Source organism: Corvus moneduloides, chromosome 7, assembly GCF_009650955.1.
Source record: "Corvus moneduloides isolate bCorMon1 chromosome 7, bCorMon1.pri, whole genome shotgun sequence".
NCBI classification, from domain to species: Eukaryota; Metazoa; Chordata; class Aves; order Passeriformes; family Corvidae; genus Corvus; species Corvus moneduloides.
The window spans coordinates 24,936,360-24,960,516 of NC_045482.1; the positions used below are offsets into that span (position 1 = coordinate 24,936,360).

Sequence of the window (24,157 nt, forward strand, 5' to 3'; positions counted from 1 at the left end):
AATTCAGTTTGGCTGTCTAACAAGACAAATTATAAATTAATATCCAAGGTAAGTCATCTTTATTATCAATGTACTGATTTAACCCAATTATTGTGCAGTTCTGTATAAACACGTGCAACAACTTATGTATTTTATTTATTATTCAAATGGAGAAGTCAAAAGAGAAGTTTTTACTGAGATAAGAAGAATTAATTAAGTATGGATGGAACTGACAGAAACATCTCTGTCTCCAAAACATTTTAACTTAGATCTGTCCAGTGTCATTATAGACTCATAAATCTTTGTAGTATGTAAGGACCAAGGATCACATTTCTTAAGTAGATTTTTTTTTTTCTGTCCCTAAAGGTCAGTACAAGCTTTTATGCTTTAGGACATCGAGATCTTCACAGGAAATATAAGCAACTATGGCAATTTCAGATAGTTAAAGTAGAATAATGCTAACAGTTAGAAGTGGAACTGCTTAGAAGGTAGGCAAACAAGGCACGAGTTAGCACCAAGGGCTCTGGTTACAGCATTGGCACAGCTGCACACTGTGATCTTAAGGTAGGGACTGAAGTACTAGAAGCAGTTTACCTATCAAGGACTTGCCTACATTTACACATTTTTTTGGTCTCTTCTAAGAGCCCTACTACTGCTCAAATCCTTTCAGAGAAGGCAAGAACAAGAATATTATCCTCAGCAGCATGTTTAGCCACACCTCTGATCCAGTAATTTCAAGGTATCATGTTAAAATAATGAAAATACTCCTGTTTCTACCCCATTGGCTACTTACTATAAATATGACATAATATAGTTGTTAAAGTCAGTATTCAAGTGATGAAAGTTCCTGATATTTTGGCAGTTCTTTCAAATACGAAAACATTGGTGTGATGTGCTGTGCCAGTAATGGTCACAGCATCACTCAATAGGAACTGAAGACACAGATGCCAAAGGGGATAGTTTTGGAGCAAAATGCCTATGTTGGAAAGCAAGGAGAAAAGAAAATGGCTATTACAGCAAATACCTCAGAAATTTTAGTCAGCAAGCAGGCAAACAGAACTTCCCTGAACATCTAACATGAAACATCTAGTACTGCATGCTCATTACAGGTGAGATAATGCATGATATGAACATGAAACTCTTAATGATTTCAGAAGACTGAAATTCAGTGTCAGAAGCATCAGCTCTCAATTCTTTAAAGACCAGTGATGTGATAGCATAAAACGAAATTCTCAGGAAGTACATACAGGCAATTAACCTCTGCCTAACAGCTACCATCTTTCACTCTCATATCTTGCAGCCTGCAAATAATTTTGACAAGCTGATCCTTACAAAGCTTCAAGTAGCAAAGGATCAGGCTGCTTTTTGAGCATTTTGCAACGAGGCGAATTTGTTATTTTCCACGATTTTCAGACATACACCCTAGTTATTGTATTTCAAACTGCTCAGAGAATTGGACCTCCTACTTAGTTTCCAAACATTAAAAGCCTGAAGTGATTTGAAAACCAAGAGAAGACATGAGCCAGGCCTTTAAGGAGAACAACCAAGTTATTCAAGGACAACCACCTTCAGCTTGCCATTAAGAATCTTGCATATAAAAGTTGGTTGCTATAAAGCCATCACAGGATCAAATTTTCTCTTTATACATACTTGCTGATTAACTGCTGAAGAGGAACTGCATTTACCTTCTTCTAATGTACAGACCCTGCAGTGTCTAGAAACTACCCATAACTTAAATCTGTATGTTAGAGGCTACCAGGGAGAGTTTGATTCTTTGATCCCAGGACAGCAGACAAACGTTAGAATTTACATTTCTCCTGGTATCTCATAACTGACTACTGCCTCCCTTCTGTGGGCCACTTGTCCCGCTAACCTCCCATTCTGCCATTTCCCAGTAGTTCTGTACTGTGACCAGCAGGAATGCTCCTAAGCCCCAGCCACACAAATACATTGGAAGCCTGCAGTAACAGTCTAGAGCCCTAAACCAAAGCCAGGGAAGGCCCTAGGCAATGTCATTCTGACATACAGTAGTGATCTGTGTGCCACAAAGTAACTGATAATTATTATTTTCATTTAACAAGCTATTTTGACACCACTATATTCTTTCTACTCTCCCTGAATACATTCAGTAAGTTCTGATATTCCCTTTTCCCTGCCACCACAGAACTCATCAGGGGCACTACCACAATTACATCGAGGGAGCTTTTGAAGTTGTTTTGTTAGGTTTTGCCATCTAATATTTGTATGGAAACAAGTGGTAAAACCAAAATTTCACTCTTGGATCTACACTGTCACCCGGATTTCCCCTTACACACGAAAGGAATTCAGCTGCTGGCTCCTAAACCTGGTAAGTGGAGCAACACTGCCCCGGGAGCCTGACATGAGCAGTTAGAGGTTTGGCACCAGCATACACACCTTGAGTAGAGGCATGGCAGCTTGGCAGCGTGCAGTTTTTGTGTTCTTCAGGAAATGAGATTCATCCTGAAACAGAACAAGCATGAAAGCAAAGTCAGTTCAGATCCACAGTCCCAATGCAGGTGACAGAACAAACTCCTGGTATCCTCAGCTATCTAGTATTACAAGCCTTTCATTCAGAGGATATTTCAGGCATTGGGATAGTCCCATCAAATTCTAAACAAAAAGACAGGATGCAGAGTAGCAGGCTTCTTGCATTCAAACCTGCAGCTGCAAGCAAATGGAACAAAAATCAAACCTTGCAGGCATGAATTATAAATGAACACCAAAAAAAAGTGAGCAGAGGGGGCTGGAGAGGGAAGGAGGAAGAGGAACATTATTTCCATAACTGATGCTCATTTGCCCCTATATATCTTTTAAATGCAGCAAACACAGGAGGCCTACACAGTGCCAGTTCTCTTAATAAGGGGTTAATGCAAATGATAAGGAAAAAAGAAATCTAATTAAGATCCAACTGTTCTGCTGATAGGGCTCACCAGGTGGGTAATAGTCTCCTACTTCAGACATCACCCTTAAATGGGCTTCATTTCTACTGCTACAGTAAGGCAGAACTTAGGACACAAAACGTAATTGGCACCCTCCAAGGGTATATTCTCATGTTTTCACATGTGTAGAAACAAGCCTGCAAAGACAATGCAACCGCTCAGCCTCTCAGGCACACCTTTCTCCCTCCTAAATAACAAATAAGCTACATTAATTTTCCCAGCCACCAAAAGCAGACTGGAAGAAAAGGCAGAAAAGCTCAGCACTCAGTAGGACTACTCTCACCTGGAAAAACCTACACAGGATCCAAATTTGAACACAGAAAGACCATCTGCCAGTTCAGGGCTGGTTAAAAGCTCCAAGGCAGTAGCCTCAAGCCTACAAAATAATAACCTGCATTTCCACCTTGACAGTATGTTTTGTTAAAGAATGTGTAGGAGAAAGAAATATAAAAATGAAAAACATCAGCTCCTCCATGAGTAGTTTGGTCTCCAAAGAACTCCATCTATTACCACATTCCCATGTGATGCTGAGAAACAAAAAGATAATTATGTCCCAACTGTCATGATCTTTGGACAGGTGTATATGTGTGCTGAACACTAGACTGAGAACATCAAACACTCATAGTAAGCTACATATACACTTTTGCTCTCTATTGATCCAAGCTGGATTTGAAACACTAGATGTTTTGAATTTTTAGTAACTGAAATCCAGAAAAATGCCATTTACTGTGGCTCTGTAAAAAGATAAAAACTGGAATTTGAAGTAATTTACAAAAGAAATTATACAAGTGATCAAAGAAGGCTTAATGCAGCTTGTCAGTGGAACACAAGCTAAGGGAGATTTTTTTGATGCTTTACCCACATACTTGATGTTGAAAGGTTATCTGGTTTACTGGAAAAAAACACTAACACCATCCTGAAGTCCAAGACTTAAGAAGACAGAACTCCAAGACTATTTTATTGACACACCACATTAAACACTTTTCTCTGCAGCAGAGGACATGACCAAGCACGATGAAATCAGAGAGGCACTGTAACCAGTAAAAGTGAAAACACTGCCTTAAGAATCAGAAGGGAATTAAACCCTACCAGTTATTTCAAAAGGTTTCAGAGAAACCTCATGCTTGTACTCATGAGGACAGCTGTGATCACAGCCACAATTACAAGATACTTTCAGTCCTAAATAAGGCCCACTTCACACTTCTTTGCTGTACAAAGGCTACCCCATTTGCAGCATACAATTAACTTACAATGATAACTACTTGGAATGTGCTCTTAAGTAGCTTGTCCATCCTGCTGAGGAGATCAAAACTGATGATGTTGATCAAGCTTCCTGTTAGGTTGTCTTTGCCACTCACTATGACATTGGTGCTTCCTGAACTCAAGGATGGAAGCCATCTGTGAAATGCCTGGAGGAAGAGGAAAGAAATTAATTGCATTCTGGTGCTTATGCTCTTTGTCAAGATCCCAAAGCGCTACACAGAACATCCTCAGGAATGCTTAGAACATGGAGCCACCCCACCCACCATTAGACATCACCTGGGAAGCAGCCTTCCCATGGCAACCTCCCTGGTAATGGGAACACCAAGAACAGAATTCGGGCTAAAAAGCAACATCCACTTTACATAGCAAGGAGAGCTCAAACCCTATTCTTTCTTCTTACTGAAAAAATATAAAAATAAAAGACAAACAAAAGAAACACAAACAAACCAACCCCCGTAAAACAACAATAAAACAAACAAAAAAAATCTGATCTGTAATAGAAATGTGCATAACCTCCTGACAAAGTTACCTGCTATGCTCAGAGCCACAGAATGCTGTGACCACAGCTTACAGGGAAATTTAGTTTTCCCACTCAACAGGAAACCTAAGGTTGGGAAACACAGACTTCTGAGCAGTAAACATCTATCATTATAGCAATGTTTACTCCATGGTGAGGGTGAAGTACAACTCACCCAGATCAACAAAACTTTTCCACTACCTCCTTTTCTTAAAAAGTCCACCAAAAAAAACCCCCAAAACAAAAAAAAAAAAAAAACCAAAACAAAAAAAAAAAAAAAACACAAAATGAAAAGATCAAGCTGACAACACACCAGCTGCTCTATGACAGCAGCTGAAATACATGTGGTAATAGTCATTCAATCAACCTCTTGAAATGCTCCATACACCAGAGCAAGATATCCACCCCCAAACCCATCTGTTAGCCAGACCACCCACCATTTCCCTTGCAATTTTGTCCCCAGTGACACCAAGCTCTCTGCAACATTTGAGTTCTGCTGATGCTACTCTGCAGAAAACTGGCTGGGCCCCTCAGGATCTGGCCCCTACAAAAATGTAACCAAATGGTGATGAGAAATGGCAGCTCTGTCTCTAGGAGCTTTGCCTGTTGAAATCCCCCAACCCTAATCATTCCTCTCCACTGTTCAGCAACCTCATGCAGCAGCAGGAGGAGTTAAATGTGAACTTCTCACATTTCTCAGTATGTGAGAAACTAACAATTAACTATCCTTCTCCACCTCCAGAAAGCACCATAACCAAAATGAGCCACCATGCAGGCAAGGTTAGATACCAATCATAAAAGTATGTGCCGGACACCACGTCAAAATTTAAGACAAAGGTGGCAGCAAAAGGAAAGTATCTGGAAGCTCCTACTGTACTGCCCTCTCCCTTTATAAAGGATATGTGACTAATTTACACCATAAAATTGATCCTGAATTTCTCACAGGATGCTGACCTTAGTCCACAAGAAGTGCTACAAAACCGCCCTGTTAATTATTTAAGTTTCAATGCTGAACTCCAAATGCACATGGGTGCAACACTTCTGACCCAAGAGTACCTCGCCCCTTCCCACCAGCTTCCTATGGCATCTTGACTATAAAGTCACTCAGTGGCCTGAGCACAGAAAGCCAAAATAAAACAGTGATAACTCTAAGGTGAAGAAAATTTATGCCAATTTGGTTTCAAAGACACCACAAAAGCTTCTACCATTTCAGTAAAACACATCTGTGCAAGAATGAACTGAGTAGATTACAGACTATAATAAATTTCACCTTCTGAATTTCTGTGACACATTTTTCTTACATCTGCATCCATCACATACTCAAAAAACCAACCAGATCTCTAAAGCAAGTGTCCTGACAAACATCTCCCACAAGAGCCTCCTAGGCAGTTGGGAGTAGGGGAAGGAAGAAATCAAGCACTCAAATTAAAAAAAAAAAAACAACCAAAAACCAAACAAAAATGCCTTGTATTTTTTAAATTTTTTGAAGCAGAATGTAGAAGTGTATTTGCAGTTGCCCAATACTTCAGGAAACCAAACTGTTCCCAGTGGATATCCCACAGAAGCAATGGATTCAGGTTAGGTGTTGTCCCAGAGGTCTACAGACCTTGAGATTTCAAGTATGATGAGCATCACTCCCTTTTTCAGTAAACAACTTTATTTTCTTTTCATCCTGCTTTTTGTTGCACTACTGGATATTAAAACACACACCAAGATGCTCTAACAACCTGATTACAGCACAAAACCAGCAAATCTCAATCAATGCTTTTCTCATCAACGCAGTATTCCAGGAAAAGCTAAACTCCCACCTCCTCTTTCTCTGGAAAGAATTTACTGACCTAAAACCTTTGGCTCACCTTTTTCTCCCACAGTGAACATTTCACTAGCCTATGGCAACACAACAGCCTCAGTGTACAAACTATGGCAGTGATTTATTTCAAGATACATTTCTCAACCATATGAGCTTTCTTGGGCTTTGATTAACACTAATGAAGGACTCAGAGGAGTCAGCAGCATACACTAGACAGGCCAAAAAATGTATTATGACAGACACTTAATGATGATGATAATGGGGCCTTTTGAACAGAGTGGAGAATCCCAGCACCTGGGCCCCTGTTCCAGCCAAGGAACTGGCAAATACTGCTACAATGGGCTCAAATACAAGACAATTGCTTGAATATAACTATTATCTTTGACACTGATGAGTAAAATGTCCCCTTGGAGCCAAGTGACTTGCAGGAACAAAGTTAACAGAGGGTCAGAGGAGATACTTTCTCTAGTTCTCCCTCTTCCCAACAGACCAGCTGGACTACAAAATCAGCCAATAAAAAAACCAAAAACATATACCATACAGTCAACGCCAAGCAATTTCCCACCATCAAGTTTCTAAATCAGCACAATCTTCTGTTTCTTTGACTTAATACATTTAGAAGTTTAATTTTTGCAAAGCACAATACAGTCTAACCATCACACAGGCTCTTTACTGACCACGCGCACTTGCCCAAGCTCACGGTACCTCTGCCCATGTAAACCTCACAGAAGAAGGAGTGACCACCAGCAAGGGCCATTCCTGCTGGTAATAGGCAGCAATGCAGATGGCCTGGATGGTCTTGCCCAGGCCCATGTCATCCGCAAGAAGCAAACGTCCGTTTCTGGAAATTGCAAAACTGGGGAAAATAGAGAGGGAAAGCAGAGTCAGGAAATGGGTTACTATCTGGCAACCAAGATGAACACAAGTCATGACCAAGCCTCTGATGTGGATCACCTGGAAGTGATCTGGGTTCTTCAGTCTCCCTTAGTCTTCATACAAGTGAGCAACTCTCACTAATCTCTCAAAGCTTGGAAGCTCCTGAACAGAGTGGTTCAGCCCAGTCCTTAGAGACTTTGATTTCTTATGAGAAGTAGTCTCAAGACCTTACAGTTATTTAAAGCACATTCTTTCCATGATATTACTCACATTGTGTTCCAGAGTTCATTCTGGCTGAGCTAAGAAATGATTACTAAAAACAATAGCAATTTAAGACCATTAAGTACAGACTGTCCTGGACTTCATATTGAAATCAACAACTAATGATCATATATGATGGGGACAGGGACATTTAAATTTTTATCTGTACATATAATTACTAATTTTAAATCTTTTGGGGCCTGGGTCCCATTTCCTCATCTGTTTCCATGCGTATTTAATATTCAAAAAACAACAACAACAGAAGATATGTTCTTCGAAAAAAAACCAATTACCTTACAAAATAAAAAATCATATGACAGTTATGTACATACTGAATCACAAGAGGCAGATCAGAGATGTATCATTTGAACAATTTTTTAAACTAGAAAAATACTACTTTCCACCTGACTCATGATGAATTCTATCTAGAAATAAAACAGATGTGTCACTCAAAAAAATCCACCCCAAAAAAAAATTTAAAAAAAAAAATCCCAAACAAAGCATACTATGCTAAACAATCAAAAGCCCACAGTGCCAGAGTATAACAGACCCAGACTCTAGAGAAATGCAGAGCCCTTCATGGAGGAGAAGGCAACCTGGGCACCAATATAAACTACACAATTCTAGACAAGGACTAGCTCTTAACAGCATGCAAAAATGACATACTTCACACCTTCCCGCTGAAAGGGCATGAGGCTCGTCACAATTTTGGAGTCCACTACTGAAAGGTCAGCATCAGGAATGTCTGTCTGTGATGGAGACCTCTGTAGATGAGTTGCAAAGGTCCTAATTACTGCTTCGGGCAGTGGCTCCACTTCTACGGACACGAGGCTCAGTAACACTTCCACTGCAAAGAACAGAGCAGTTTATTATCTGAAGGGACAACATACACACAGCTTCCATTATGGATGTCAGGACACAACCTCATCAACAATATCATATCATTTCCTATCTTGAAACAGCTCACAGAAATCATGGCATCATGCACAGGTGTTAACCTGGCCTCTTCCCTAAAGCCTATTTCAGAACCACACAATGAATCACATCTCTTCTCCTCGTACTTAGACTTGGTTATAAAAAAACTGAAATTCTGATGCCATCATTCAGAGGTGATTACTACTAATCCAACTGGAGCTGGATTATTCATGCTGAGGGCAGTTTAGGGCACACTCTACTCAGAGATGAAAGTACAGATTTGAACAGAAGAACTACTGAACCCTAGAAGGCAGGGGCATCTTTATCTTGACCTTGGGATTCTGTAACTCTGAGGTTTCCACCGTGCCGAAATCATCAGGAGTGACCCAAGACAATTACTGAAAGAATATAATTCATCTTCAATTTTGAAAACTCTCTTCTCCTCCTGTTCCCCAAATTCACACAGTTGGGGTCTGCCTCCACTTTACCACCCTTGTTTACCACATTTGGGTAAGAAAACAGGAAGGACCTCAAGACTCAGAGAAACAGTTCTCGTACCACCAGCAGCAGCACTCAGCCAGCCATCCTTCAGGACCAACAGCACCTCCCTGCTCAGCTGGTGGCCACTGCTGTTCTCCTGGACAGAAGCAGCTTACAGGCCAGAACCAGCTCACAGGCAGTCACTTCAGTTCCTCAATACTACTGTTCTTTCACCCACAGAGCCTCACAACTTTACCTTCCCAATTGGACTAAAGGGATCCCCAGCATCCATTATGCCAAGACCTCAAAGCCATCATCTTTTCAACCCATGCATCGTAGCAATCACAGCATCTAGCCAATTCTCCTCCTGGACAACCTTATCTTAGTCCCCTCCAGCAGCCTCTCCATCCCATCCCTCCAAAAATAAAAGTGTTTCTTTTTAATCCAACAGTTAATTTCTATGAAAATAAACACCGGTTTAAAACACACAGTGAGCTGTGACCAGGAAAACGTATTTAATAATTTTTGCCCAGTGACTATGAAATGAAAGACATCTCTACACTAGGAACACAAATGCAGGTGCACAGATTTTCATTGCAAGAAGCAACTTCCTTTTTTTATTTAGTAGTCGGTTCGTATATGAAGCCCAGAAGACAATAAAACCTGCTTGGAAAAACAGCTAAAATAAGAACTCACTATACCAGCAGTAAATGCACCAGAATTCAGTTAGGTATTTTTGTTTCAGTTATCTCTAAGAGGAAAACAGCAGGATGGACCCCTGCCAATAAAGGCGGAAAGCAATTCCAACAAATATACATATGAAAAGATTTCCACTTGTGGTTGGGCAATGACCAAACTTTATTAACTCTCCAGTTTAATTTATACTTCTTCAACAGCAGGGACTCTCTCCACCCAAAGAACAGCACAAGCTTGTTATTACACTCACAGACCGAGCTATGTGTTCGCATAATTGCTACAATTTGCTCACTGATAATTCTGTTGCTATTGTTCTGTACATGAGCTGGGAGAGTGATTAAGATATATCTGCCACCAGCATGATTCATCCAACAGACAGTTTTTAGTGAAGTGACCTTTATATAAAGATGACTGAGCAACTAGGCAAAGAGACATTAACCTCTACAAACAGTTCCCAGCTAACAGATCTCTCTGCTGGAAATGGCAACCAGCCTTTCTAAATTATCTTCTTTTTATTTTGATGTAGGCAAATGAACAGGCAACAAAGCAAATGCTGTTCTTCTAAAAGGCATGTGCTAGAATCCTCAAATGCCCTCACAAATTACACTCTGCAAGATTCATGGATTTTTTTTTTCCTTTCCTCAAATCTGTGGTATTCTGAATACCTCATGTAATGTGTACAACTGCCAGCCAGCATGACCGAGCCTATGACAGACTGGGAGGTGATGTATCTGCTCAGACTGCCTGGCACGTGCTACAGGGTCAGGCCCTTTGCATGTATAAAAGGCTTTTGACCAAACTGTAAGCGATCATCAGCTCTCACCAAAATCAGGGCCTGTCAACATTCCAACCCTGCAGTTTCACAGCAGTCTCCTCCATGACACACTCGTTTTCAAGACCTGGCATTCCTACACCGCCCCACCACATGGCTTTCCATCCTACAACCATTACTAATGTTATTAAGACATGCATCATAGAAGCATGCCCTTACTCAATTATTAAACATTCTGGTATCCCATGGAAGTAGGAGCCCATGCTGAAGAAAAACTACCCTGAGAAGCAGCATTTCAGCTCTGAAACACTCACACTACCTAAGGATGTGCGTAGAGCACCTGTCTTATTATCCTTCTGAAACTTAGCCCAACCAAATTCCACAGCCACAAACCCTCACATGAGCACCAAGCCAAACACAGCATGCCAACTGGGATGATAAATAATAGTTGTAGTACTTAGGACCTGTGTAATGCTGTTCATCTCAAAGTACTCTAAACTTTAATAAACATAAAAACCTAAGAAGCAGATGTGCTACAAGCATGCTGCAGAGACTGGATTATACTGCAAAGTTGAATCTATTAAAAAAAAAAACAAAACACCAAAACACAGTTCTACATTTCAGTTCAGCAAGTCACAGTTTCAGTAGCATTACACAGGTGCATAAAGGCAAAAAGCAACAGACAGAAACTGATGCACAGGAAGTTCCACCTGAACATGGGGAAGAACTTCTTTACTGTGCAGTGACTGAGCACTGGAACGGGTTGCCTCCCTGGAGATATTCTAGAACCGTCTGGGTGTACTCCTCGGCCTTGTGCTCTGGGATAATCCTGCTTGAGCAGGGAGGTTGGACCAGATGATCCACTGTGCTCCCTTTCAGCCTTACCCATTCTGTGATTCTGAGTCTGCTGACCAACTTCTACCAAGAAATGAAAACTGTACCAACACTACGTGCTTAGATTCCACCTGCCAGGAAAAACATCATGCTCTCCTAAAAAGATTTTTCCTGTTAATCTTTCTTTTAAGCCCCCAAACAGCACCAAAACATTTCAGCACAGTAAGAAATTCAGCTTCAAAAATGCCTCTGCTTCAAGAAGATCTATATACTTCCATAAGAGAAACCAGCTCTTCTTGTTTGCCTCAGAATCAACTCATCTGTGGAAGCAACCCCAATTCTAACCTGCCGCATACCCACTTAAAAACGTAATAGTTCTGTTCTGCCTGCAAAGCCATTATTACCAGCAGTAACATATAAGGCTGAACAAAAGCAGCTAGACAGAACCCAACTGTAACTGTGGGTGATCTGGTTGTCACAGAGGTCATCATCTGACTTGAAAACCTAGTGCTCTGACCTGAAAACCAAAACTTGCTGAAATGTGTGAAATGAATTAGCACAACGTCATGCACACTGCTTAAGAAATTAGAAGCAAAACTACCTGATATATATTTGTTTTCTAAGCTTGCTGTGACAGTTTATGAATTTATATTCACACAAAAGGGGGAAAAGTGGGCTGGCACTGAGGGGAACACATCCAAAACAAATTTCTGTAAGGACAGGTAGGCTTGGCAGCCACCATGCCCACCTCTTCAAATCTGTAAATGCGAAGATAGGAATCCATTCTTCTGCAACTCCATAGTTCAAGTAACAATGCTTTAGATTATATGCAATAAAAATAGCTTTGTGATAGTAAATACACCCATGCTCTAAGAAATGGTACAGAAATTCAGCGCAGAATCTGTCAAAATCTAAAGTTGCCCTCCCAATGGGGCCCTAAAGCACTGTCATAAGTAACACATTAATAAAGTTTTGAGTCTTGGCAAACAGTGTAAATGTTCGACGAAACAGGAATACACTGGCCTGACGGTTTGTTAGCAGCTTGTCTTTCCAGAGTGAAAATAAAGAAGAAATGAACATAGAATTCATTCCCCCCCCCCCCCCCCCCCCCCCAAAATCTCCCTCACTGGAGAAACACAGCTACTCACTTAGTTTGGGGTAATCCTCCAGCAGGAAATTCCACTTTCTGGTATTCATATCTGCAACAGTTACAACAAACACTGTCAAAAGTCTCTTCTAAAAAAAGACTGAATTCTCTGTCCTATTCTCTGCATAGAACATGTCTATCCACCTATATCCTCTGCATTTGAGAACCACTTTAAAAGAATTGTTACCTTGATTAAAATCAATTCTCCTCTGTTTGCTGTCACATTAAGCAGTTTGGAGAAGATTTAAAAGTATGACCACGCATCTAGAAATGGTGGTATCACCAGAGCAAGCCAAGATCAGCCCTTTTAATGAACCCACCTGCTCAAGGATTTTGGCAACCACTTTCTCTTCACTGCTAGAAAGCATGAAGAAACTGTTGCAAAGGTTTCTGTTTGTGAACCAACTAACTCTCGACTTCAGTCAGTAAAACAATCACTTTCAGTTGTGCCTCTGTACCCCAGAGTCAAAACTCCAGAGAGTACAGGAGGAAATTCACCAATTCATCAATATCCAAAATGTAACAGCCATGCCGGACCTATCTGGCAGGTTTATCCTTGGGTAGCACCTGTGTGCTACATCCAGGGAAAGAAGACTGAATTCAGTCAGGTGAAGACACAGTGAGCCAGGTGGGGCCCTGCCCAAAGAACTAGAGCTCCAGAATTTCTTCCTTATGCTGTCACTGACCTTCTGTGACACCGTGCATGTCATCTCATCACTGTGGGTCTCATTTCCCAAATGACAAGTGGAAAAGAAATTATATTTACCATTGAAACCTCAATGCCAACATAAAAAGTGCTCTACAATTACACTTGCCTTGAAAAAATTGGTAAAACTCCTGGTAAATTAAATCTGCTCAGACAGTTGCAGCCACTATACACCACAGTAAAGCAGAAGTAAGAGAATGTCCAGCTGCATTTGACAATAAAGACAAGAACTTTGCATGGTCTCCATACTGCTGGCAAATTATCAGCACATCCCACCTCAATAGTAAGTGTGATCGTGCTGAGATCTGAAATATCACCTTGGCTAACAGGCCCAGAAGAGGGCATGTTCTGCCATGGGATAAAGTGCTGGACACAGATACAACACTAAACTAGAACTACAAGGTCTTTTAAAATCTTCACCAAAGCACATTCTCTTCTGCTCTTTCAGAGGGATGTACTCTCACCACCTCTCTTCTCTGAAGCAAGAGCAGTCCCAACAAGGTCATTATTAGAAAGCAGACACAGCAGGAGACTCACCATAATTTCTGGAATCCATCTGTTTGAACACTCCAATCACTTCTGCAGAATACCCAATATCAACCTCAAATCGCAAGCGAGAGATAAGAACACACTTCCCTTTGACAAGGGCTGAGGGCTTCTTCCAGTTCTTACACATCTTCAAGAGGGATTTCACATCAACCCCACTGCCAACAGAATGAGAGCCTGATGCCAAGCCAACTGCATTTTCTCCTTCCAGTGGTGCCAGAATTACTGATGAAAGTTGATTTGCTGCTTTTACTACAGAGAAAAGCATAGAGATATGGAAAAGAATTAATAACAAAGAACACACACAAGTTTAAAAGGAATGATGATTCCCTGCTTTCATTCACAGGGACAAAGAATAGAGAGAGCAATGGCCTGGAGGAGCAGGTTGGTGGGATTTTCCACAGAGAATACAGCAGCGGCAAAGGGAACACGTGACAGTAAGTGAACAAGGACCTGTCCAGCACTGTGATTGCACTAAGCTCCTTCTCTGTCAGCAATCCTAAAATGTGGCTCCCTAGGCCAGGGCAAGCAATCTGCAGAAGTACATTTAGCAGTAAATTGCACACAGCCATACAGTGCTTTCACTCAGAAAATCACAGAAAATCACAGGGACGGAGCATGGTGATCAATAGCATGTGTCTGAAAAGATGGGAGGGTGCTTCTGTAAACAGCAAAGGAGAAAGATTTAAAAATATCTGCCTCCTGCCTCGTGTCAGTGTCTGATGGATGACCATCTAGGAGGAATGCTGTGTACTCACAATGCTGTAGGAAGGAATCTAGTCCAAATTCCTAAATCTCTTTTGTTACAATCTAAGTTCATTACCCTTTATTCCATGTCTCACAGACTTGCGCTTCCGCCCAGCCATCTGCACTCCTGTCTTACCCATCACCAGCAATCACCTCAGTCACAATGCCAGGGCAGGGAGAGAGGAGGGACACAGTATTTTACAGATGTCAGCCTGAGAATACAGCTATCCACAGTAATAAACATGCCACTTATCCCTGTGTTTCTCTGCCAGTCTATACCCATGTGTTGTCTTTACTACTACAACTGAAGTACTATTTCTTATATTTTTTACAGCACCAAAGTAGTGAAGTTTGCCCCCAAGCCTCCACCTCACAGATACTACAGTAACACAAAGATTCATGAACATCTCCAGAGTCCATTAGACTCAAAAGCAGGAGACCATTAAGCACACTCTTTCTCCAAGTACTTGTGGAGAGGCAACTTTCCCTCTCCAGGAGCTGTTTAGAATAAATCCAGGTGAATCTAGTCCTTTGAGCATGAGCTGCACATCATGATCCACTCTGCTTCTTTTTAAGTAGTCCAGAAAACTGATCCGCAACAAAAAAGTACAAGCTTTAAGTTCAGTGGTCAAGATGTGAAAATGGAGAAAGAAATTCAGACAATTTCTTCCTAATCAATTAATAAATAAACCATTTGGATTTTATCCAACATTATTTTAAAATAAGTGACTTCCTGAACAAACACAACCATTTGAGATTTCTACTCCAAATAAAAGTTTAAGAGCACCCACTGAAAATAATTTTTACATTAGAGGAATAGGCAACCACCAGTTTAGACTTTCTCCTCCCCATGAACCAAGCAAAAGATTTTAGATGTTACTGGTTTAGCACTGTGTAGTTAGGTCTCACCTCTATGACTAATACTGAAAGAAATTAGGGGGGAAAAAAGCATATTTTACTCCTTCATTTCAACATTTAATTTTAAGTTTGACTGCATGTTTAATTAATAGTACAAAGAAAAAAATGGTGATACAGGAACACATTATTCAGAAGAACTAAATTACAAGTGGGAACTTTTAAAATAATCGTTTTACACTTTCACTTTTATACTTTCAAGGCCCTTTTAAGTCAGTTCCCTTTTCTTAGGCTATTTTGCCCCAATTTCATTGGCTAATGTTGGTCACATATTGTCTTCACTTGTAAACAGGAACTTTCCACAGAGTACTCATGTATTTGATAGCTTTAAAGAAAAATGCCTGATTTCTAAAAACCATTCTCTTCATTTGCAAGCTCCTTGGTACAGAAACTCTGCTCTCATCTGTACTTGATACACTTCAAGCAAGCCAACAGCATTTAAATTATAAATGTGTGGCAACCCACATGGGAAGCTAAAATACCAGCACTCAAACTGTGGTTTTTTAAAGTGCTCAACACAGGCCTAATTCTATTCCCACTGAAATCAATAGTGATTTATCACTCACTTCAATACAGTGTGCTTTTGAAAAGCTTACCTGAAGTGTTTGCCGCTATCATTTCTCAATCTTTCCAGAACAAAATGACAGGAGAGGAAAAAAGAAAAAAGATAAACCCACCCTTGTTATACCAAAAAAAAGGCAAATCAATTTTCAGTCTCACTCAAAACCCTGGAGAATTACCCTTCATCCTTTTCTGACAGACAAGATTAACAATAAAAGTGTTTAAGTAAGAGCTACTTAAAAATAAAATACATGAATGGACCCAGAAATTAAGCATTAGCCACAGCAACACACTTAGTTTTCAAAACAAGTACCAGAACAGCAGATAATTTTCCTATGATCTTGTTGGTTGCTGAAAAATTCAATGGCAGAGAAAGTGTAACCTGTGTTTCGTATTTAGATTACATAAAAAATTAAATTATTTCTAATCAACTAAAAGTATCAGAGAAATGTTATGAGCTAGATGCCTAAAAGATGGGCATTATCTTTGAGTAGCACTGCTTACTCAAGACACTAATAAAACTAAACAATAACTGTGGAAAGCAGGGGAAGGAGGAGGTGTCAAGATTCCACTTGTTTTTTGTCATTCAACATTTACTTACAGAGACTGCTGTAATCTTCCATGCTGAAATTCCATTTTTTCATAGCAGGATCTAAAGTAGGGCAAGAGTAATAGGGCAGAATATGAATCATTTGGGGCAGAAAAAAAGTGCTGGTGTTAAATGTTCATGCGAGGTAAAAGTATTCAATCTACTCATGCAAACTTTTTGCCACACATCTGAAAAACAGTTATGACCAAGTTTACAGCAACATGACACTAAAAAAAAGCCGTGGGGAATATAGACAAGAAGAATGCAACAGCCATTCACAGGGACCAGCAACACATGGGGGAAAACAAAAATAAAATACAACAAATAAAGGTAGGGGTAAAAGATCAGAAGCAAGACAAAAGGGGGAGATTCCACTGTTCTCTGTAACCCAGTAAACAGAATCAGCTCATAACTCTGAACTATAGCTGAAGTAACCCATTTTCACATCCCAATTTATGAATAACTTTGCTTCCTTCACTTCCAAAAGACTCTGACCAGCTGCTGCCACTAAACTTCTCAGAGCACCATTCATAAAGCAAGGCTTCTGACTTCTCTTCTAAATCCAAGCTCAAGCTATTTATGTCCAGAATTTCTATCCAATTTAATCTGTATTTACTTCTTTAATCCTCCATTAATACCACATATTCCACCCCAGCAACAGAACACTGGTAAGAGCAAGCAGCAACTACAATAGCAGCAGATACCGGAACTTGAATCCAATGTAAAAGAGAGATAACAGCAAACAAACAATTCTTACCATAGGCTTTGCTTGGTACCTTCTTAAACACAGCAATAAGTTCAGCATTATACCCTATTTCGACCTGGAATCGGTCTTCCCCGTGTTTCACACATTTTCCTTTTGTAACGTTATTTGCTTTCTTGTGAGAGGCAGCTTCAAAGGAAGAGCCCAAACCAGCAGAGCTGGTCAGCTTCTGCATCCTACCAGCAGCCTGAGAGACAAAACCTCCCCCTGCACTTTCTGTCAGTCTGTTTGTGTTTACCAGCATTTCTGAATCACTCAAGGCAGCGCTGCTTGGTGGTGAAACATATTTGATGGCAGATTTGTTCTGAGTTTGTAAATCTTTACTACCATCAGGGTGCCTGCTATCAATTAATCTTGGGTGAGGTGGTCCTGTGGGGTTTTTGAAAGCTGGGTAGCATTTGGGCTGCTGGAATGTTCCAAGATTAATTGAAGTGTGTTGTCCATGTTCCTGACTACCAGCTTCCAAGTAATGTTTATGGGAATAATTCAGAGAATTTGAGATCGTTGCAGGGAACTGCTTAAGGCCACTTGCTTGTTCTGAGTCCTCTGAACAACTCTTTTGCTGCTCTCTGTGTGAGCCAGCCATCTGTTGGTTTGCTGCGTAATGGTTACAGCCTTTCTGGAGACAGCTCTTCTGCTCCACAGGAGTGTTTGCATTCTGTCGGTGCTGGCTGGTGACCCTGACATGATTATTTTCTTCCCTCGAGTTTCCCGGATTGCCCAGGCTCTGTTCTTTCTGCGGAGGTGCAGCGATGCCCACATGCCCAGCTCTCTGGGCTGCCAGCCTCTCTGCTCTCCTAGCCAAAGCTAGCCGGCGATTCTCTTCAATCCTTCTCTTTTGCTCCTCTGTAAGGCCTGATGACATCTTCAACAATTTCAACAATAAAACTGTACCAGAACTACATTGGGAATTAATCACAGAGGCACCTGCTTCTTTAGAGGAAGGGAGCCCAGTCTACAAAAAAAAAAATTATTATTGTATTGATAAGTTAGCATTTTAAGTGATTGAGTATTACTGTAACTGATCCTACACAAATTTAGTAGTACAGCAAAGCTGTCACACCAATGCTGAGCCATTATCAGTAGATAGTGACAGATGTTGATGAGGCCTCGCATGCCAGTCCTGCATAGATAAAACATATGGAAAAAGGAGAAAGCTCCTATTCCACTGCAGTTCTGAGTACTCTTCTCTGCAAATCCGAGCAGAACTAATTAAACAGTAAAGCACGGGGACACCCTGCACTGCAGAGCCAGCCCTGCAAAGGCACAGCAATACATCTCTGCACAGTCTTTGGTGGAAGTGTATCCTACCTACTTCGGGTACCTATTATCAAAGACTGGACGATGCCCTCTTCCCTGTTCACCTTCGGCTCCTGGGTATCTCACAGAGCGTGGTAGATACACGCTGAACCGCACAGGGCACAGTCAGCTCCTCCTGAGAAAGCTCCACTCGCAGGTCACACATCTTCAGGTAGAAGCGAGGACCTGGCTCCCATCACATCTCCCAGGATCCCGCCTCGCTCCATCCGCTCGCTGCCCCACGTCCTGGGGGCTGCCCGCCCTCCGTTCCTCACCTCCCTGCGAGCGGTGAGCCTCACCCCCTGCCCCCTCCTCTCCCATGTGCCGGACAAACTCCTGTCCCAAACTCCACGGAGGTCTCGGCCCACCCTTGTCCCTCGGGCCCCCCTACCGCCGCCGCCAGTGACCACCTGCCACCCCGGGGTCCCGGAGATCAGACCCTGTTCCCCGCCCGCCCCGGGGGCTCCGCCGCCCGCTCACCGCCGGCAGGCACGGCCCGGAATGCCGTCGAGGAACTACAGCTCCCAGCACGCCCTGCGCCACCGCCTGGCGGCACGGAGCGGCCGGGAGGCCGTAGCACGCCGGGAGATAAGAGCGGGGCGCGCGGGGCGTTGGGAAATGTAGTCTTCCGGTCGCGGCGCCATCTCGGGGGCGCTGGGGCCGCGGCGTCCTGTGGAGGGAGCCGCGATACGGGGGACGCCCCCGCCACCCGCTCGGGCTCCGTACGCGGTGCCAGGATTCTGCTGTCGGCTCCAGGCTCAAGCCTGGCCCTAGCCAGCACCCAGCGCTGTACGGCCGGGGCGGACACCCTCGCTGGCTGCTCCTGGTGTGTGGGCCTGGCACGCCAATGTGTGTGGTTCCTCAATGGTGACTGAGCAGGGAGTAAGCAGTGGAGCTGATGTTTGAGAAAGGGTGACAGTGCTTGTCAGATGTGAGGAAGGAGTCTGCCCCCGGGGGTTAAGAGCAGAAGCTGGCATTGGTGCAAGGCTGTTCTCTGTCATTTTTGAATATCGGTGGAGATTACAGAACCACAGAATCTATTTGGCTGGAAAAGACCTCTGAGAGCATCAAATCCAACCTATGACCAAACACCACCCTGTCAACCACACCATGGCACTGAGCGCCACGTCCAGTCTTTCCTTAAGTGCCTCCAGGGACGGTGACTCCACCACCTCCCTGGACAGCCCATTCCAATGTCTAATCACCCTTTCTGTGAAGAATTTCCTCCTGATGTCCCACCTAAACTTCCCCTGGTGCAGCTTGAGGCTGTGTCCTCTCGTCTTGTTCTTGGTTGCCTGGAAGAAGAGCCCTACCTCCACTAGCTACAATCTCCCTTCATATAGTTGTAGAGAGTGATAAGGTCTCCCCTGAGCCTCCTTTTCTCCAGGCTGAACATCCCCTGCTCCCTCAGCTGCTCCTCACAGGACTTGTGCTCCAGACCCTTCACCAGCTCCGTTGCCCTTCTCTGGACTCACTCCAACACCTCAATGACTTTCCTGAGTTGAGGGGCCCAGAAATGGACACAGCACTCAAGATGTGCCCTCACCAGTGCTGAGTACAGGGGGACAATCACTGTCCTGGTCCTGCTGGACACACTGTTGGTGATCCAGGCCAGGATGCCACTGGCCTTCTTGGCCACATGGGCACACACTGGCTCACATTCAGCTGCTGCCAGCCAGCACCTCCAGGTCCTTTTCCACTGGGCCGCTTCCCAGCCACTCTGCCCCCATCCTGTAGTGCTGCCTGGGGTTGTTGTGGCTGAAGTGCAGGGCCTGGCACTTGGTCATGTTGAATCTCATACCCTGGTCTCAGCCCATTCATCCAGCCTGTCCAAGTTCCTCTGCAGAGCGACAATCCAACCCAACTTGGTGTTGTCCACAAATTTGCTAATGGTAGACTTGATCCTCTCATCCAGATTGCCAGTAAACAGGACTGGGCCCAGCACTGATCCCTGGGGACACTACTAGTGACCAGACAGATGAGGGGGTGTGCCTGGAGGCTGGAAGAGGACAGATGTCGGGGCTTTCTACAAGCAGACTACAAAAGAGGACACAGGAAACTATGGGCCCATTAGTATTACTCCAGGCCCTTGGAAAGTCATACAGTCTTCCAAGAAACTATCACAAAGCAAATGAAGCAGGTGATTGGGAAAGCCAGCACAGATTTACTAGAGGCAAATCATGGCAGATTAACCTGATCACCTTCTGCAGCAAAATGACATTTTTTTATCTACATGGGGAGAGTAGTGGAGGTTGTTAACCTCGACTTCAGCAAAATATTTGACCATGTTTCCCATAGCCTCCTCCTGGAGGAGTTGACCAGATAGACTGGAGGGGGGATCTGTGAGATGGGTAGGAAATTGGCTCCCAGGCCACAGCAGAAGGCAGCAATCAATGGGTTTTATGCAGGCTGGCAGCCTGTCACAAGTGCTGTCCTTCAGGGAACAACACTGGGTCCCACGCTGTTCAACAAATTACACTGGAAGAGGTTTCATCTTTATATGAGAAAGAAATTTTTTACATTGATAACAATCAATCACTGAAATAACCTCCCCAGGGACATAGTGGGGTCTCCATCACTGAAGGTTTTTAAGATCCAATTGGACAGGGTGATAGATAAAACCTCATCTAGGCTCCGTTTCCCACAAAGGGTAGGATGGTCTTTCGAGGTGCTTTCCAGTCTGGGCTGGTTTATGATTTTGTGAACATCTTCAAAATAAGGTGATTACTCATATTTGCATCAGTTAAAATAAAAGGGCCTCCCAGGGTTTTAGTTTTACATGGGGCTTCGTTATACACATCGAGATGCCCTTCCTGAACAGTCATGTTTACCATGTGTGTGACTAGAGCAGTAATTGAGGAGTAACTGCCCTGGGGAGCACCATAACCCCCTCCCATCTCAGAATTTTACTACCCTGCCCAGTGGCAGGCCCAGAGCTGCCATCCCTGTCCCCAGATACAATTTTCTCCCACCTGACTGGCCCTTTTGCTCGGGACACTGAAGTCAGCTGGCTGTTTCACAGTTTATTCATTCTTCCCTCTGCTGGTTAATTAGAAAAGGTTATCATTAAATTGCTTCCTGATTAAGTCGCAGTGACTGCCATTAGTCAGCAGCTTGTCAGCTCAAGAAAGACAAGGCAGGCAGGAAGAGCGAGGTGCAACTCAACACACACCACAACCCTGGGAGTGCTGTTCCTCACCTGGAAATCACACACACACATGCACACAGGCACTTGCAGACACACCACTTTTAAAGGAAACCACAAGCTAAGGAGACGTCTGGGTCCGGGGTTTTGTCCCAGCTTCTCTCAAGCAAAAAAATCAAACCTTTTTGCATGTTCCAGGTCCTCTTGCTGCAGAGTGGGTTTGCTAGGAAAGGATGCACAGCCCCATGGTCTCTGTCCAGATCTTCTGCCTTTGCCCTTTCTTCCCTTGCATGCCAGCAGTCTCCAGGTGGCTACACAGCAGAGAGAAAGGAGCAGATGAGAGACCTTTTTTCTCTCTTTCTTGTTGCACTTTTTACTGCCCAGAGCTAAACCAGATCCCAGTGTCACATACGGACAAGAGAGAAAGGGAACATGCAGAGCATAGCCCCCCAAGTGTTTCCAGACACCTTCTCCCTGCCAGCAGCTATCCAGTTCCAGGTGTCTGGCAATGGCTCCTTATGCTTTGGGAGATCTTGTGGGGGAAAAAATAAAACAACTTGGGAAGAGCAGAGAAAAACCTCATCCAGGGACTGTCCCCAGCTGATGAAAATGTTGAGAGCAGAGCATTGTTTGCAGGGAGATCTTGAGTTGCACAGTCAGACAGACATAGACAGACATTGAAGCATTTGCTCCATATGGCACATGTTCAGCAAGACACAAGGAACAGCCTGGCCATGCAGAGAACAGACCTACAAAATGAGAGGCTGCTTGCAAGCAGTTTGCTGGTGCACTCCAGGTGTCCTTTCAGTCACAACATGCTTCCAGCAGTGGCTTGGACTCACCCTCCACATACTGGGTCAGGGGGCAGAGATGCAGAGTGAATATCCTGGGAGGAGTGGGAGGGACAGCACACCCCAGCTCTGCTGCAGAGGAAATGGTTCACCCCTTCCGAAGAAATGCTCCCATCAGTGAAAAAAATTAAGAAAATGGGATTCTCAAAGCTGTTCTTACCAGGATCTTTCCATCATTTGGATCATGCTCTAAATAGCCTCTCATGGACTGGGCTGGATGACTGCTCGCTCCAAATAAGGCAGAACTGCCTGTGTTGTACATCTTATATGAGCAGCAGCTAATATTGAATTATGAGTCACCCAAAACTCCAGAGCCATTCTGGAATCTCATGGATTATCCTTTGAGGGGTCTTGAACTGCTCTTTAGAGGTCCTACTACTGTCATATTGACTATATTTGTCCCATTTCACCACCTTGCCAACACACCTTGGTGGTTGTCCACATGAACAGAGCTGGCGTCCTTCCTCCTGGATGTGTGGCCAGCCTGCACTCTCTGCTGGGGCTGAATTGCATGCAGGGCTGCTGTGTGTATCCAACAGAGGAAATCAGCCCAGGCTAAGGGTCCTGAGATGCCCCAGCTTCTGGGAGCGTTTTGGTAGCCCACACCAAGCTCAGACACACCATAACCAGTGCCCAAATGCACCAGTCTTTGACTGTGGAGAACTTCTAGTTGCACCTTCTAAAATAAATTAATCCCATGTTCATGAGCCTTATCAGTTCCTATCCAGCTAAGACCAGTCCAGTGGTTGGACTAGGGATATACAGGTCAGCTTTTAAGAGAAGGTTGTGGTGCAGGAGAGTCAGAGAAAGGCTTCTGGACTGTCAGAGCTTCTTCTAGTTGGAGAAACCTTTCTTTTGGGCTGCTGGGGTCTGACCTGAATACATATTACAGGACCTATCCTGTGTAGGCTATGGGGTTGTGCTTCCTCTGCTCTGGTTTGGGATCCTCAAGGAGGTCTAAGCTGCCTAATGGGGAACTCAAGCCCTGGGCTTGGAGGACCAGGATGTGCTTGGGTTTGGGGAGATGCTGATCCTGCATCCCCTACCATTCCCTGGATTTCTTTTCTTAGTCAACAGTTAATCCCCTCTACTTTCTCTCTGCCATTGAGGCACATCAAGAACCATGGCCTGCTGGCCCGTTTGACAGCTCAGGCCCTTTCCCTGAGCATCTTTGTAGGACCAAAGACAAAATTTAGAATTTGCTGAGTCCTGCTGTCCTTGAAACTCTGATAAAAGAGCATCTGCAGAGGCTTTTCTATGAGTTTTTCTAGCATGAGAAGGTCGCTCCCCTCCTCTGACTGCCAGCTCAGTGAAGACCACTTCTTTTTGGCTTTTTGGACACCCAGTGCAAGAAAAATTAGTCACCCTCCATTCTTTTGAAGCAGCCTCTTTTATCTACACAGCTTGTTCTTCCCTGGCATGCTGAAGCCTTCTTGCTCTTGTTTATAGTACAACCCCTCCAACAGATTGCAGGGTCTCTTTTCTGCCTTCTGTCCTTCTTGGCTGGATTCCTCTCCACAGTTCC

General features: G+C 43.4%; 1 protein-coding gene across 7 annotated transcripts in view; it reads right to left on the reverse strand.

Annotated features, from left to right (window-relative positions):
- Positions 1-19,193, reverse strand: part of SMARCAL1 (SWI/SNF related, matrix associated, actin dependent regulator of chromatin, subfamily a like 1) — a 38,609-nt gene extending 19,416 nt beyond the window's left edge. For 3 of the 7 annotated variants that reach the window (XM_032114737.1, XM_032114738.1, XM_032114731.1), the window contains exons 1-9: positions 19,117-19,193; positions 17,332-18,292; positions 16,587-16,637; positions 13,754-14,014; positions 12,512-12,562; positions 8,333-8,513; positions 7,235-7,385; positions 4,190-4,348; positions 2,395-2,460 (exon numbers count right to left, since the gene is read on the reverse strand). In XM_032114737.1, coding sequence (XP_031970628.1) covers positions 2,395-2,460; positions 4,190-4,348; positions 7,235-7,385; positions 8,333-8,513; positions 12,512-12,562; positions 13,754-14,014; positions 16,587-16,637; positions 17,332-18,202 — 1,791 coding nt within the window. In that variant the 5' untranslated portion in view covers positions 18,203-18,292; positions 19,117-19,193. Of the gene's footprint in view, positions 1-2,394; positions 2,461-4,189; positions 4,349-7,234; positions 7,386-8,332; positions 8,514-12,511; positions 12,563-13,753; positions 14,015-16,586; positions 16,638-17,331; positions 18,293-18,648; positions 18,903-19,046 lie in introns of those variants that run through there. The other 4 variants (XM_032114734.1, XM_032114732.1, XM_032114735.1 and 1 more) reach the window with 4 other exon arrangements.
- Positions 19,194-24,157: the final 4,964 nt, after the last annotated feature.